Below are 14,272 nucleotides of genomic sequence, written 5' to 3'. Positions count from 1 at the left end.
CATTAGAATAGGCTTTTCGCAGGCACTGCCATAACAGTACTACCTACCCATAAGATGGCATCCTGCTGCAAATGCATGCGAGTTCTGAGCAAATGTCAGTGCCAGGCAAATGCCCGTCTAATACTTCTAAAAAAACAAGGACTTAACTGTATTACCAAATCGTCTGTACTGAGGGGCTTCAAGAATGAGGTGGGGTTATTAGCCTCAAGGCGTGGCAGAGCCGGAGCTTTGCCATTCCGTCTAGCAAAGTCACAGGGGAAGCCATTTTGAATCGGTTGGACGAATCCCAGGAGCCATTTTGGTCCTATGTAATATTATTCTTACTGTTTAAATTGCGGTCTAGGTGACCTCAGCAAGCTACATTTCAAGTAATGGGAATTAAATGGTTAAACCTTTTTCAAGGAGAGCGTCTTCCTTTAGTGCATAACCCATGCGGCAGCCATTTGCAGAGGACTGCATTGAACCCAAACACAAGTGACTGTACAGTGTGGTGGTCCAACAAAAGTAAGCGGCGGAGTGTAAGAGACGAGCTTACCTTACATTCCGCTCTGACCCTCCTTTGCAGACTCTTACCTAGCCCCGCCCCAGACAAATAAAATTGCTGGGTATTTTTGTTCTCGACTCACACCCCCAGTGCCACCTCAAAAATGCAGTCTTTCCATTACCAACATTTTGTGATCTTTGAATGTCATGAAAGCCTTTATTTTCTAGTTAACTCCCATTGAGGGTGGACGATTAACAACTTGTTAGTTCTGCAAACACCTCTAAGAATAGTAACCAACACATTCATTTGTGAAGTACAAGGTCCCGATTGTGTGATGGTTCACGACCGCAGCATCGGTGCAGCCTTGTAAATGGCACAGTGCTACGCAATTGTCGCCCCATGAATGACAGTGGCGAGTTCCATTGTGCCAGAATTTGTGTTTGTCTTTTAATGGGTGCCACCCCCATACAGACCCACCCAGCCACTACGCACCCCACCCTTCCACCTTTTTCAAATATTTTTCAGCGATCCCTCCTGCTTTTAAGTGTAAGCCACAATGCTGAACACTGAGGGACATTATGTCGGGCATCACCTTTAAACAATGGGTTTAAAATCGCATGAACAAATCCTCTCCATTTCAGCTAACAAGCCAAAGCGCCACACAGCAGCCATCCCTGGAAGTTCACCTTCAGTTCAGAGCCAATGAGAAATGCACTCTGGACCCCATCGCTCCAACCACAGAGTGTTTAGAGCAAACCACACTCGCTGATAATCCCTCACGAGGGTGAAACGCGCATGTGGTTGTCTGCATCCTTGAAATGGGTCTACCTCGGTTTGATATAGGCATACTTTTGAGCTAATTTCCATACCCACAATGCAATGCTCTGTGTCTCTGAACTGGAATCGCCTATCCGTGCGGGGATACTGGGTGGCTCTTTGGTGTGGCTTAGCTGAAATGGCCGATAAAACACTTACATTTTAGAAAGAATTGTTATCACGTTTTACACCCATCACTTTATTCGTTTTTTAGACTCCACAAACAAAGTGCATTTTACTCTGAAAAAATATATGGAAAACTCAACAAGTTAGTACAAGCATGTACGAGATTTATTAAGCGTAACTTTGGTTCCAAGAATTCTACCCTCATTGTTATAACACTTTCAGTTAAAAACATTTACACAAGAGAAAGTACAAAAAATATTAAATTATGAAAACACAATTAAGGCTCCCTTTGTATAAACATTGTCAAACATGTCAATGTAAGACCATCTGTAACATTACGGCAGTCCACTCCGCTTTACTTAAATCTTATCAAAATTCAAGCCGTGCCCCAAAAAAACAAAAAACATACACACAGCATATTGAGACAAAACCAATGAAAAGCATTTAGCTGCAGTCCAAATTTGCAATTACATTAAGATTACAGTATACCTGCTATTTAAAAATTAAATTTCGGCTCCCAAACTACACTTAGCGGTCTAACACATGTTGAAAGAACAAGTGTAACATACCACTCGTCTCCAGGTCTCCTAGGTGTTTACTTGTACTCAGTGAAGAGTTAAGTCAAGTTCTAAAAGAATTTTGTTTTTGTAGGGATATTAAAGTAAGCATATACATGATAAAATCTGTATAGTAGGTTTGTTCATTTTATTACTGGGGTTGACTCATAGGATCAAGTACAATGACCCACACCAAAAAAACTGCCCATTTAAAATCCCATATCCATTATTACACGGCAAGTGCTTCCAGTTTGAGACACATCCTTACGTTTAACGTTGGGACACCTCCTACTCGATATACAAAAATTTGAATGCAACATTTCCTGAAAAGTTAAATCTGTCATTTTCTAAATTCAAATTCACTTAAATTCCAACTTTGATATTTTACTCAAACTAGTATTCACTCGAAACTCGATATATATTTTTTTTCTGGCTTTAGTCACTTACATTGAATGTTAAAAAAAGAAAAAGGAAGGCATCAGTTAGGGAAGAAAGAAACCAAGAGGTCTTACTACTTTTCTGAAGCTGGTTGATCAAGTTCGAACAACTACTCCATCCAACATTATCTGAACAATTGGCAATGTTTTCGGCATTGAGTTGCATAATCAAAAGGTACTATTTGAAAGACCCCCAACTTGATTTGCTGGTCAAGCAAAGGGTAACAAAATACTGGATTGACACAGCAACACAGTTCTGAACCACCTTCAGGACCCGCCACATGTCGAGCGTGGAAAGCCAAGTGCAACCTCCACGAGTTACGGAACACCTCCATGTATCGAGCAACTTTATTTCAATGTCGGATTTTGTCGTTATGCAAACTGAATGCAAGATATTAAACATTTTTTGAATCAAGAAAGTTCTCCAGAGCTGTTGAACTATGTGTACAGATACAGTCGCTTCCTATGAAATGTACACTTCTTCGACGGGGCAAGATTACAGACATGAGTGTATAGGTCCTAAAAGTAGACCTATAACAGTGCAGAAAAGGCCACTCTGGCTTTACCACGAAACAAAAATACTTATGATTTCACAGCAGAGGAATGGACACCAAAGGTGGCTCAACACTTGGGAGTTCCAATATGGATTTCCAAACCCAAGATTACCAATTTATTTTCATTATACATTTCTGTCTTCAAAATAAAGGGTTAACAACCGTGAATCCGGTTTTATTTGGGAAGGCCTACCCTGAAGTGGTCACCCAACTATCGTCTTTAAGCAAGGCTGGACTGTGGCACCTCAAAAAAATAGCTTCAACTACTGCATGAACAATATTTTGTACCCAAGTCACTGATCGATCGATGGTCCGCCAGCGCTAAAATATGAATGAGCCAAGTAAGCTTGGTGCCTTGTTAGCGGTGTCATGGGGCCAGCGACAGAGAGCAAATTTGCTTCTCAAGGTACTAGGTCTTCCTTCGATGCAATTGACTGCCAAATCAAAGACACAGCACAAACTTCTGTCAAGTGTTATGTGCCATCTGCACACCACGACATCCAAAGAGCAACCTTGCAAGGCTGTCACAGGTTATGAGATGCAGTGGTTTTCCACTAATGGCCAAATGGGAAAAGCCTGTGTTGCGGATTCAAAGCGCTATGGAAGCATCCAACGAAACCAATACTAGGTTAGTGGGAATCCCATATATTGCATTAAGGTAATTGGGAAGGAAAAAGAATATTCAAGCAGAATTAAAACGTTCCATCAGTTTTACATTCCCAATTTTTTTTTAAATTGCAAAGGTTGAACTGATTACAGTTCTGTCATTGTAAATCAGTGTTGTGATCAAAGGAACTGTCGATTTTATTTTCCGACACCCAAATACTACAAATGGACCTTTGCCACCAAAGCACACCAAAAAGTTAACCAAACTCAGTGAAGGCTCTAAAAGGGGAAGGAAACCCAATTAAAATGTCAGCGTGTGCTACGCCACTACACTACTTTTTGATCAAATGAAAAGATATTGGAATTTGATTTCAAAGCTAGTTCAGGCTCCTTGCAATCTGCATGCAACAAGAGAATACGTCTGAAACCGCGGGGCAGCATATTCCTATACGCGAAGTACCAATATCTGAAAAGGGTTGTGGAAGATTAGTCTGCCACCGCCCAACCATTCCAGACTTTTCATTGGCTAAAGGGCCTTCGCCATCATTTGCATGTCAATGCAATTGTCATTAATCCAACGAATGATTAAATGCACAGAAGGGATCACAGACGGAACGCGCCAAGACAGGCACCAACACAACTTTGCCAACGTTAACGCCAAGAAAACCTTCGATTAAGAACACTTAATCCCTCGTTAAAATAAAACTCTACAAATCATCTTTCCATAGTCAAAACACGAACGGAAAAAAATGCACAGTGATGCTCCTTAAAAAAAAAATTGACAAAATCACCCGGTGTTTGCACTTGATTGGGTGGGGAAGAGAGGCACATATCTGACCAGCAAACATTACTTCCAGTCCGGTCTTCCAGCATCCATTCGGGGTATTCCAATACTCAGCACCTCCGACCGACAAGAAGATGCTTATCCAACAAAGTCCATCCTCATCGCGTCTTATTTGGCGGGTCTGTTCTTGTGTACTCCTTTCGGTCAACAAAGTTACCAGAACAATGAGGACCGTTCGCTGATGATCTCTTCTGGTTATTTAGTCACCAAACACGTACTTGGACCCACTCTACATAAATGGTTATGGAGTCCTGCAGAAACAACATTTCTGCTTTCAATTCTGGAATCCTTACAGTCCTTGCGGGCGATTAAACTAGGAGTCACAGACTTCAGCTACTTCTTGGTTTGTTCTTCTCAAATTCCCTTTGATCTTGACAAATTCCGGGGCATTTTCCCGCTCTTCTTCCGTTCTGTGCTTTTCAAACTCAAGCTGGAATAACAGAAAATGAAGGTTATTCAAGGCTTACACAGTCACTACATTGGTCAATAAAAATAATGGCGTTTGTTACCTTTCATTAATTTGTTATTGAACTATTAAAAATACATCTTGGGCAGACATGCAAACAAAAGGATTTGAAAATGGCAAAATTCACTTGAACAGGTAGACAAAAATAATAACAGTACATGCATTTCAATATAACCGAATAAAGCAAAACAGTGCGCAGAAATTACCATATAGCAAGCCTATTACGGAAATGGCAGACAAGTGCGCGGAGGCCAAAGAGATTGGGAAAAGTCAAAAAAGCAAATGGAGGGGCGGTGGAGGCATTGCTGCGCGGGAGGAATGTTACCACAAAAGTTCTAAACAGTAAACACAAGCAAAACAAATAGTCACAGGGCCAACATATATGCATCAGAGTGCCTGCCTACATAGCACAATTTCAACACATCAACCCACCCACATTCCACCTCCCCACCCTCCTCCCCCATCTTCCATGGGTTTAATATATGAACCCATGGAAGCGTCTTTTGCAATCCACGCCCTTTTAGCATTTTAATATCGCAGAGGATATTTTTCCATTGGCCCTTCGAAAAGTCCCAATTCCCACTCTCCCCGTTCCTTTCGGTCTTAAAGGTGCAACTCCGCTCTTGTTCTCTGCTTCCCATAGTAGACCCATTCAACCTCAAGCTTGAGAGAGATTCCACCAACCGTTTGGATTTCATAGGTTTAGGTGTTGCCCGTAGTAGACCCGTCCAACTCAAGATTCAGGAAGATGGAGATTCGATCACCTGCTTGGGTTTCCGAGGTGTTGCCAGTAGTAGACTCAATGCTATGAGACGCATCACCCAAGTGAATTTCATAGGTGTTGGGGTTTGGTCCAGACTAATTTGAGGAGGCTTTGGCTTATAGCTCTATGTAGCTGGTTTAACGCTCCTCTTCCTTTCCCTGAAGTGCCTCAATGACCTCAAGCAATTTAAGGGAGCCTCCCAAATTAAAATTGTATGCACACAAATCAGAAAGTTTTGGTTGGTCGTTGACTAGTGTCTAGATTTCCATCTATTTACCAGCTTGCTAAATCAGCCTCCAAACAGTCCGACTGGTTAATACCTATACTAGTTGCTAGTAGCAATGAGTACTTACCACTTGACCACTAATCCAACAAACAAACATACATTCTCCGACTTTCCATTTAACACCTTACCCGACATGATTCCCTTTCTTTCGTTACTTTTGAGAGCCATCACCCATACTTCCAGAACACTCCAGGTGTTACTGTTAAGTCTCACATGACACTAATACACCAAATCCAGGCTTTGTAGTGTCACATTCTCTGCGAGTCTTTATTGCAATAAAGGTCAAAGAAATGTCAATAAGCTTCAGAGAAAGTAAATCTACTGCGACGTAGGTACAAAATAATAATCCCGCGATTACCCACAAGCCAAAGAGTTTCTTAAGCGCTTCATCAGGGGGTTTCTCTTACAATGAGTACATGCGTGAAGTAGGTGGCATGCAAATGGTCAGTGCCAAGTAGGCATGGGGCGGCACTTTTTTTTACTCTCTGCGGCAACTTGTGAAGTAGGTATGTCCTGACACAGCTTTTTCAAATTGGGAACCAGCCCCAGAGAAGCAACAGGGTGTAAAGAGGAAGTGGTTGCTTAAAAAAAAAAGTGTGGGGCGGTCTGACTGAAGGTTTTTTTTTTGGACAGACTAGTTCTTGGAAGGAGTTAACTGCCATAATTAAATTAAAAACATGTTTTTTTGGCAAGCAGATATGATGTGGAGCAAGAACTTGGTGCCCATGCCTGGAATATCCGGGAAGTTCATGCTACTCACAGGTGCAGCTTTGCTCCCTTGTGATCTGGTCCTCACTAAACTGTATTCTAGGAGCAAACTTGAACCTCAAATAAAACACTGAGACTAGAAGGGTGTTCTTACTTACAGGAAACAGTAATGTTTAGTTGTATATCACAAATAGTTACCAATGGACTAGCAGGTGAATGTGGTCGAGTGGGTGATACGAGTCTTCGGCAATGCACAGCCTGAAGTGTGGGAGATCTGTAGTTGGAGGGTGTGTGTGTGCACATTTCTGACTATATGGCGTCTGTGGTGGACATGTGAACTGTGTGCATGCATGTTGACCTGGCTGTGCATGAACTGTGGATACCGTTTGGATCAATGTTTTAAGTGGAGAGTGGTGTGGGGGGCAGGGGGCATAGTTTGGGGAAAGTGGGTCACTTGGCTGACCCGTTTTGTATGTCTGGAAAGGATGCTCCAGGTCAATGGTGGAAATGGAAACAAATTGGTGGGGATCCCACAAGGGCCAGTGTGGGGGGCGGAGTTTGGGGGTCGGTGTCCGAGGAGGCAGGGTTGAAGGGGGGGGGGGGGAGGGGGGCAGAGCTGGCAGTTGATCTCTGATCAAAGGAAAGGTCCAAAACAATAATTTAAAATGGCACTATTTCTTTCATGCTGCTTCTTTTCAAAACTATTATCAATTCCACTTTAAAACACTTCCATGTCACTGGCGAGGACTCTTCACTGTGCGGATAGTGATTAGTGTTGCTGAGTAAATATTCTTTAAAATGCACAAATTGCATTCCATTTTATTAAAAAAAACTTCCCCTTGGGTACTATTCAAACACACTGATTTCTGTTCGCCATAAGCAACGTTTTCCTTTACTTGAGCCGCTCTTGCAGCTCCCCTCTGAAAGCAGTTGGGTGGCTGCATCGTGCATGTTTCATACGGATATTTATGTATGGAAATGTTTGCCGGATACCTGTATATTTATTTACGCAATGTTTGTCGGATACAGGTATCCAACAAACATTGCATAAATAAATAATCCGGCTCCATGTATCCGACAAATGGGTCGTGGCTGAGGACTGTAACTTGCTCTTGTGACCTCTTGCATGGGGTCACCAGAGGAAGTTACAGTTTGCTCGCGGGTGCTTTTTTTTTCTCTCCCCAGGGCAGAGCAGGCGTTTGGGGTAGCTGACTCTGGCCGTATCCCGAGATCCGGCACCAGATGTGTAGCCGGATCTCAGATCCGGTGAGAGCCGGCCCAATGACCAGCGCTGCTGGCCATGTTTGGGTGCATGCCCACTGTGCGCGGATTTTCAACTCTGCATGCGAGAAGGTCCATATGCGGTGATGGGGTGCAAGTCCTAGAGACTTCCTTGTGGATATTGGTTAATTACCACTCTGCGCCACTATCACTTTATGTGGGAAGGATGGCAGTGTTCTGCAAACCAACCACTGATATGGACTTTCCCCTGGTGGCAAAATACCACAGGATTTTCATCAGCACCATAAACAAAGCATTGATAAAGTGTACTAGAGGTACACAAACACCAAAGACAAAAACATGACTTTTCTGGGGAATGGGGGCGAGTGCTTGCAGAAATAAAAGCAAACGCTTCAGCCATGACCACATGAGCTGTAACACAAGATAGAAAGTACATTGAGGCAGCTGGTTAGAGTGAAGTCCATTTTAAGAACAACACCGAGCCGATTGGACCTTTCGGATAGCAGTGACCCCATTTAAAGACAGGTTGCCATTCCACGGTGGGGATTTCTGGTGTCCGTGCAAATACAACAATGATTACATCTGCGGTAAACTTGAGGGGCAGACGGTTTGGTTAAGGGGCATTTGACAATGTACCACCAGCGGTATCTATGGTTCTATGTTGGTGAAACAACCTCCCCCAACACGCCTTCGCGATGGCCTGTTTCTTGTTAGGCGGGGGGACACTTGCAGCTCCCCCACCTCCCCCCCCCCAGCAGAAGACGCTCCCTGATCCTTCACCGCTCTGTGACTGTGGCGTTCAGGGAAGTCTTCGATGAAACTAATCACCATTTACCACTTAGACTATGTGACAGGGACAGAGTCATGGCCCTGTCAAGGAGGCAATGGGGACCCCTCCAGGAAGTGGGGTGAGGGAGCTGGGGGCACCCAGTAGCTAAGACTGTGCTTTGTGTATGACTGATGGTACCACTGTCACTTCCACAATGCCTGTCGGCCTCCCTTCTGGCCAGAGTTATTTTTGTCTCTCTCAGGACAGCAACTCCCAGAATGCATCTCTCTGCAAACAAGACGACAAGAACCAGGGGAATGGAATCAAACAGACTTGGAATCGACCGGTTTTTCCCTACCCAACAGAGTAAAGACACCAAACATCCGACCTATTGACCCCATGGGAACAGTGGCGCAAGAGAAAACGAGCTGAGAGCGAGAAGGGACCAACACTGGATGCCGTCCCAGACTGAACTGGAAGCAACATTCACCAGCAAATGAAGAAAGGCACAAAGAAAATGAGCAGCCAGAGCACGCGACTGCCATCTTGCAAAAGCAGACTTCCAAGGCGGCAGGTAAAGTCCTTCCTTCCGGGGATAGCTTAGCCAGAGATTGGCTGAGGGGAGCATGTGACTAGGGGGACCAATGGGAGCTGGGAGGAGTGTTCTAAGGGGCCATGAAAGCCCATCCAGCACAGAGACGATGTAAAGGTGTTTGAGTGAGATCAGGTGGAGTGAGGGTGGATCAAGAGTCCAGGCAGAGGACCGACTGCGGAGCAGAGCATTGAGGCGACTGTAGGAGTGTTTCGCGAGAGTGCAGGGAAGGTACTGTGAGAGAGTTGCAACAGTTGTGTGTAGTGAAAGGGGGAGTGTAAAAGCCGAGTGATAGAAAGGTGAGAGGGGGGAGATAAGCTTGGGGGGGGGGGGATTTAGTGATGTGTGAGTAAGGGATGGAGGGTGTGTGTCAGGAGAATGAAAGGTGGAGGGCAGTGAGAAGGGCAAGGTAGGAGAGTGAGAGATGCAGAAAGTGTAAAATAAAGAGACAGGCGTAGACTGGGGCTAGTGAGGTGACTGGGAAGAACTGATGTCGGCAGGGCAGGGGTGGCAGAAGATAGGGGGGCACATAGGGAGCAAAGGCGAAAGGGAGAGAAGTGAGGAAAGAGGAACAGGTAAAGAGGAAGACTGAAGATAATGGACAGAGTACTGGGAGCGAGCCAGCGAGCGAGACCGACAGAGAGAGAGAGACAGACCAAAAGAGAGATAGAGAGAGACAGACAGACCAAGAGAGAGAGAGAGACAGACAGACCAAGAGAGAGAGAGAGACAGACAGACCAAGAGAGAGAGACAGACAGACCAAGAGAGAGAGACAGACAGACCAAGAGAAAGAGACAGACCAAGAGAGAGAGAGAGAGAGAGAGAGAGAGAGACAGACCAAGAGAGAGAGAGAGAGAGAGACCGAGACAGACCAAGAGAGAGAGAGAGAGAGAGAGAGAGAGAGACCGAGAGAGACCGAGAGAGACCGAGAGAGACCAAGAGAGAGACCGAGAGAGACCGACAGAGAGAGACCGACCAAGAGAGAGACCGACCAAGAGAGAGACCGACCAAGAGAGAGACCGACCAAGAGAGAGACCGACCAAGAGAGAGACCGACCAAGAGAGAGACCGACCAAGAGAGAGACCGACCAAGAGAGAGACCGACCAAGAGAGAGCCCGACCAAGAGAGAGAGAGTGCCCGACCAAGAGAGAGAGAGAGCCCGACCAAGAGAGAGAGAGCCCGACCAAGAGAGAGAGAGACCGACCAAGAGAAAGAGAGACCGACCAAGAGAAAGAGAGACCGACCAAGAGAAAGAGAGACCGACCAAGAGAAAGAGAGACAGACCAAGAGAAAGAGAGACAGACCAAGAGAAAGAGAGACAGACCAAGAGAAAGAGAGACAGACCAAGAGAAAGAGAGACAGACCAAGAGAAAGAGAGACAGACCAAGAAAGAGACAGACCAAGAAAGAGACAGACCAAGAAAGAGACAGACCAAGAAAGAGACAGACCAAGAGAGAGACAGACCAAGAGAGAGACAGACCAAGAGAGAGAGACAGACCAAGAGAAAGAGACAGACCAAGAGAAAGAGACAGACCAAGAGAAAGAGAGACAGACCAAGAGAGAGAGAGAGACCAAGAGAGAGACCAAGAGAGAGAGAGAGACCAAGAGAGAGAGAGAGAGACCAAGAGAGACCAAGAGAGACAGACCAAGAGAGAGAGAGACCGAGGGGGAGAGAGAGAGAGAGAGAGACCGAGCAAGAGAGAGACCGAGAGAGAGAGAGAGAGACCAAGAGAGAGAGACCGAGAGAGAGAGAGACCAAGAGAGAGAGAGAGAGACCAAGAGAGAGAGAGACCGAGAGAGAGAGACCGAGAGAGAGACCGAGAGAGAGAGACACCGAGAGAGAGAGAGAGAGAGGCAGACAGAGACCCTAGTGACAAACCAGAAGTATCCCTTAGACAGCCTCAGCGGGAGATGGAAAAGGGCACAGCCTTAAGGTTTCCCCGTCCAGATTAGAAATAATGAGACTGTAGGGATTCCCTGCGTTAGAGTGTGTTGCAGGGATTCTGGAATTTAGGGCACGCCTGGGCAGTGGTGGAGGGTGGCCACAGAGAGGTAGAGAGCGCCATAGGGACCCCCCCACTTAGTATCAAGCATCCCAGTCTTCCCACACCAGTTTGTTAAAAATTGAATAAAACTCGTAGGCCACCTGTCACCACAGTCTCATTAGCAGCACTTCCAGAATAAGTGCCTCAGAAAGCAACATATTAAGAGAGAAATGAGCCCGGGAGTTTCCCTCTGTTTAACAGCGCGCTGTGACAGGCACTGGCCCACACGATCCTCTGTTGCCGGGGTAACCAGCAGGCAAAAGGCGAGCATTCACCCTTCAGTCCAGCAGCCGTACAGATGTGTGTAAATACGGAACCGAAGCTGCAGGCTACTAGCCAGAAGTAAGTTACTTGCCACCTGCTTTCTCCACAAAATTGCTTGGTCGCCAGGATTAAATGATCACTCTGCACGGTCTAGTGGTGAGGGCAAATTGTGAGATCATGGAGAGATTGTAAATCTAGCTTGGACTCAATATTCAGTGGCAATTTGTCGAACAGCACATATTAGGGGTATCCGCTCTTTGGTCCCCAGGATGTTTTGCACTACAATTCCCATCAGATCTAGCCTTTATGCTCCAAGGAGAGGGATCATGGGAGTCGTAGTACAGAAACAAAGCCGCAGTTCATTTATCTTTTATAATGCGCTTAACACCGGAGACCAGTCTCTAAGCGTCAAACCTGCTCTGCGTTGACTTGCTTCCAAGACAAACTATTTGCCCCCGAGCAATCCACCCTGGCTGGCTGTTGAATACCCTTGGACTATACCGTTAGTACAGAAATCACTTTTTTTTAAGCCTCCTAAATATCGCGGGAGGTGCTAGACACAACTACAAAACAAAGTCCCCGCCTCCTGGCCTCTGACCACCAGTTTATCCCACATGCCTCACCTGCTCGAGCTTCTGCTGTCGCTTCTGCAGCTCGATCTCGAAGTCCGACTTCTTTTTCAGGGCCTCCTCTTCCTTGTGCTGCTTCACAACCTGGTCCCGCTTCCGCTTCTCCATCACCTTCTGTAATTCGGGCTTGTTCTGTGGAGCAATCCCCCTGAAAGGGAGTCAATCAGATGTCAGGGAACAGGTAAACATTACCAGTCACAAACCACACACACAGCTTAAGAGCCACAGTTGCAGAGCAATCGAAATCTGGCGTATCAGGAAATTATGCAAGGCCGCTGGGCTACAACTAAAGGTCTATGAATGAATGTGATATTTGAACATAACTAGCACATCATTACCAGTTCACATTATGCCTAGTTATTAACATCGTTGCCAGTTTCCGGCACCACTTGACACATCATTCCCAGGTGCTATTATGGCACGTTATCACTTCATTCCCAGTTTCCAGGACTACTTGGCATATTATGATTAACCCTTGCACTTTGGTCTGTATCTGCAACGCTGTAGTCCCCTTCCTACACTTATGAGACACCCGCTGTCTGCGCCTTATTCTTGTACTTACCACCTGCCAGCCGCACTACTTGTTTTGATCACGTGTTCAGCACTTTCCATTCCTCCCCTGCCCTTTGGCACTTTCTCCCTTCCCTCTCCCCTGCACTTGCGCATTCTCAATGTCACTGGGCCTAGTAAGATCATTGTTTTTTTCTCCCCTGTTCCCCTCCCTTGCCTCGTCGCGCTCTGAAACACTTGTGTATAGGTGCAATATAAATAAAATATATCATTTCCAGCCCACATTTTGCCCAGTTATCATATCACAACATTCACATTTAGAGAAGGCAGAGTTCTCGGAACACTTGAACTCATCAGGACATACCTTGTCTTGACATAGGTCAAGTCATGGCATGATGTCTCATGGCTCGACATGGAATTCCCAGTAAGCTTGGCACTCCCAATATGTTCTGGTTGACATTTCCAGTAAGCACCCAGCTTGACATTCCAAATAAGCACTCAGTTTGCAACAAGGCTGGCAAATGCACTGAAAACTCTCCCAAATTAGGCAGAAACGTCATGGAGAGCAAGTTATCGGAGAAACCCGGCTTGCGCATCACAAACAAACTAGACAAAATATATCCCTACGAGCTATGGGAGCAGACTTAGCCTCTCGACTCGTCGCACTGAGACGAGGAGTAAAAAAGTAAAAAAGCTTGGGGCAAATTGTGTACTTAAGATCAGAAAGTGGGAGATGCTTTGCTGTGGTGGCCTAAAAATAAGCCTGGAAGGGGAGCAAGCATGAAGAAAACGTGTCTGTGCAACTAAGCCAAGCGAGGTAATCGAATGATTCTGCAGGCAGCGGGAAAATGGAGGAAAGCTGGGCCGAACCGCATAGCTGCCCAGCCGGCAGCACAGGGCAGCAAGGACTGCTGGAACCAGGACCAGGTCAGATGCCAGGACTTCAAGGCCCAGATTTAGCTGCCAGGTCCACCATGCAAAGTACTGATGGATGGAAAGCAGTGTGTGCACGGGGAATATGACTGGTTTGCAAGATTGGCTACAAGGGCAGTGCAGACTGGGGTAGGCCGCCATGATCCCAGGAACGCCCAAGTTCTCAGGTCGCCGAGAGATGGGAGATTCCTAAAGGCAGAAGTCCATCAGAAAGCGCAAAAAAGGTGCAAATTGCTTGAAACAAGACACCTGTGATTTGCTTTATTAGCACCAGAGAGGGGCGTATCATGGGACTTCCAAGCCAATCAAGACGCTAAGAAGGTGTGCTATATCTCACCTCCCCCCAACTGCCAGAAAGTCCACCTTCAGCCCATCATCGCTCCCCCCGAGGTGCCATGTGCATGCCCACTGTCATGTCCTTCCCTGCAAAGGAAATTTCCGTCATCAAAAGGGAGAAAGGACTACGTTATTTTCCTTCTCCCTGGTCCATGGCAGCAATCTTGTTTTTATTGAAAAACGGCGACCATGACACTACCTCTACTCTAAAAAAAAATAAAACTACGAGCCCCCACAGCATCCTGTAATGCCAATAGCAACAACACCGGGTTACCTCAGGCCCCAGGCCGTTACTAGACGCCGTA

The 14,272-nt window shown here is 45.9% G+C and overlaps 1 protein-coding gene across 2 annotated transcripts in view; it reads right to left on the bottom strand.

The window, feature by feature from the left end:
• Window positions 1-1,573: 1,573 nt before the first annotated feature.
• Window positions 1,574-14,272, bottom strand: part of FAM107B (family with sequence similarity 107 member B) — a 144,478-nt gene continuing 131,779 nt past the window's right edge. For both annotated transcript variants that reach the window (XM_069627837.1, XM_069627838.1), the window contains exons 3-4: window positions 12,183-12,336; window positions 1,574-4,854 (exon numbers count right to left, since the gene is read on the bottom strand). In XM_069627837.1, the coding sequence (XP_069483938.1) occupies window positions 4,738-4,854; window positions 12,183-12,336 (271 nt within the window). In that variant the 3' untranslated portion in view covers window positions 1,574-4,737. The remainder of the gene's footprint in view (window positions 4,855-12,182; window positions 12,337-14,272) is intronic.

This window comes from Ambystoma mexicanum, chromosome 12 (genome assembly GCF_040938575.1).
Source record: "Ambystoma mexicanum isolate Mex_15411 chromosome 12, UKY_AmexF1_1, whole genome shotgun sequence".
Lineage (NCBI taxonomy): Eukaryota > Metazoa > Chordata > Amphibia > Caudata > Ambystomatidae > Ambystoma > Ambystoma mexicanum.
This window is presented reverse-complemented; position numbering and strand designations above follow the sequence as displayed.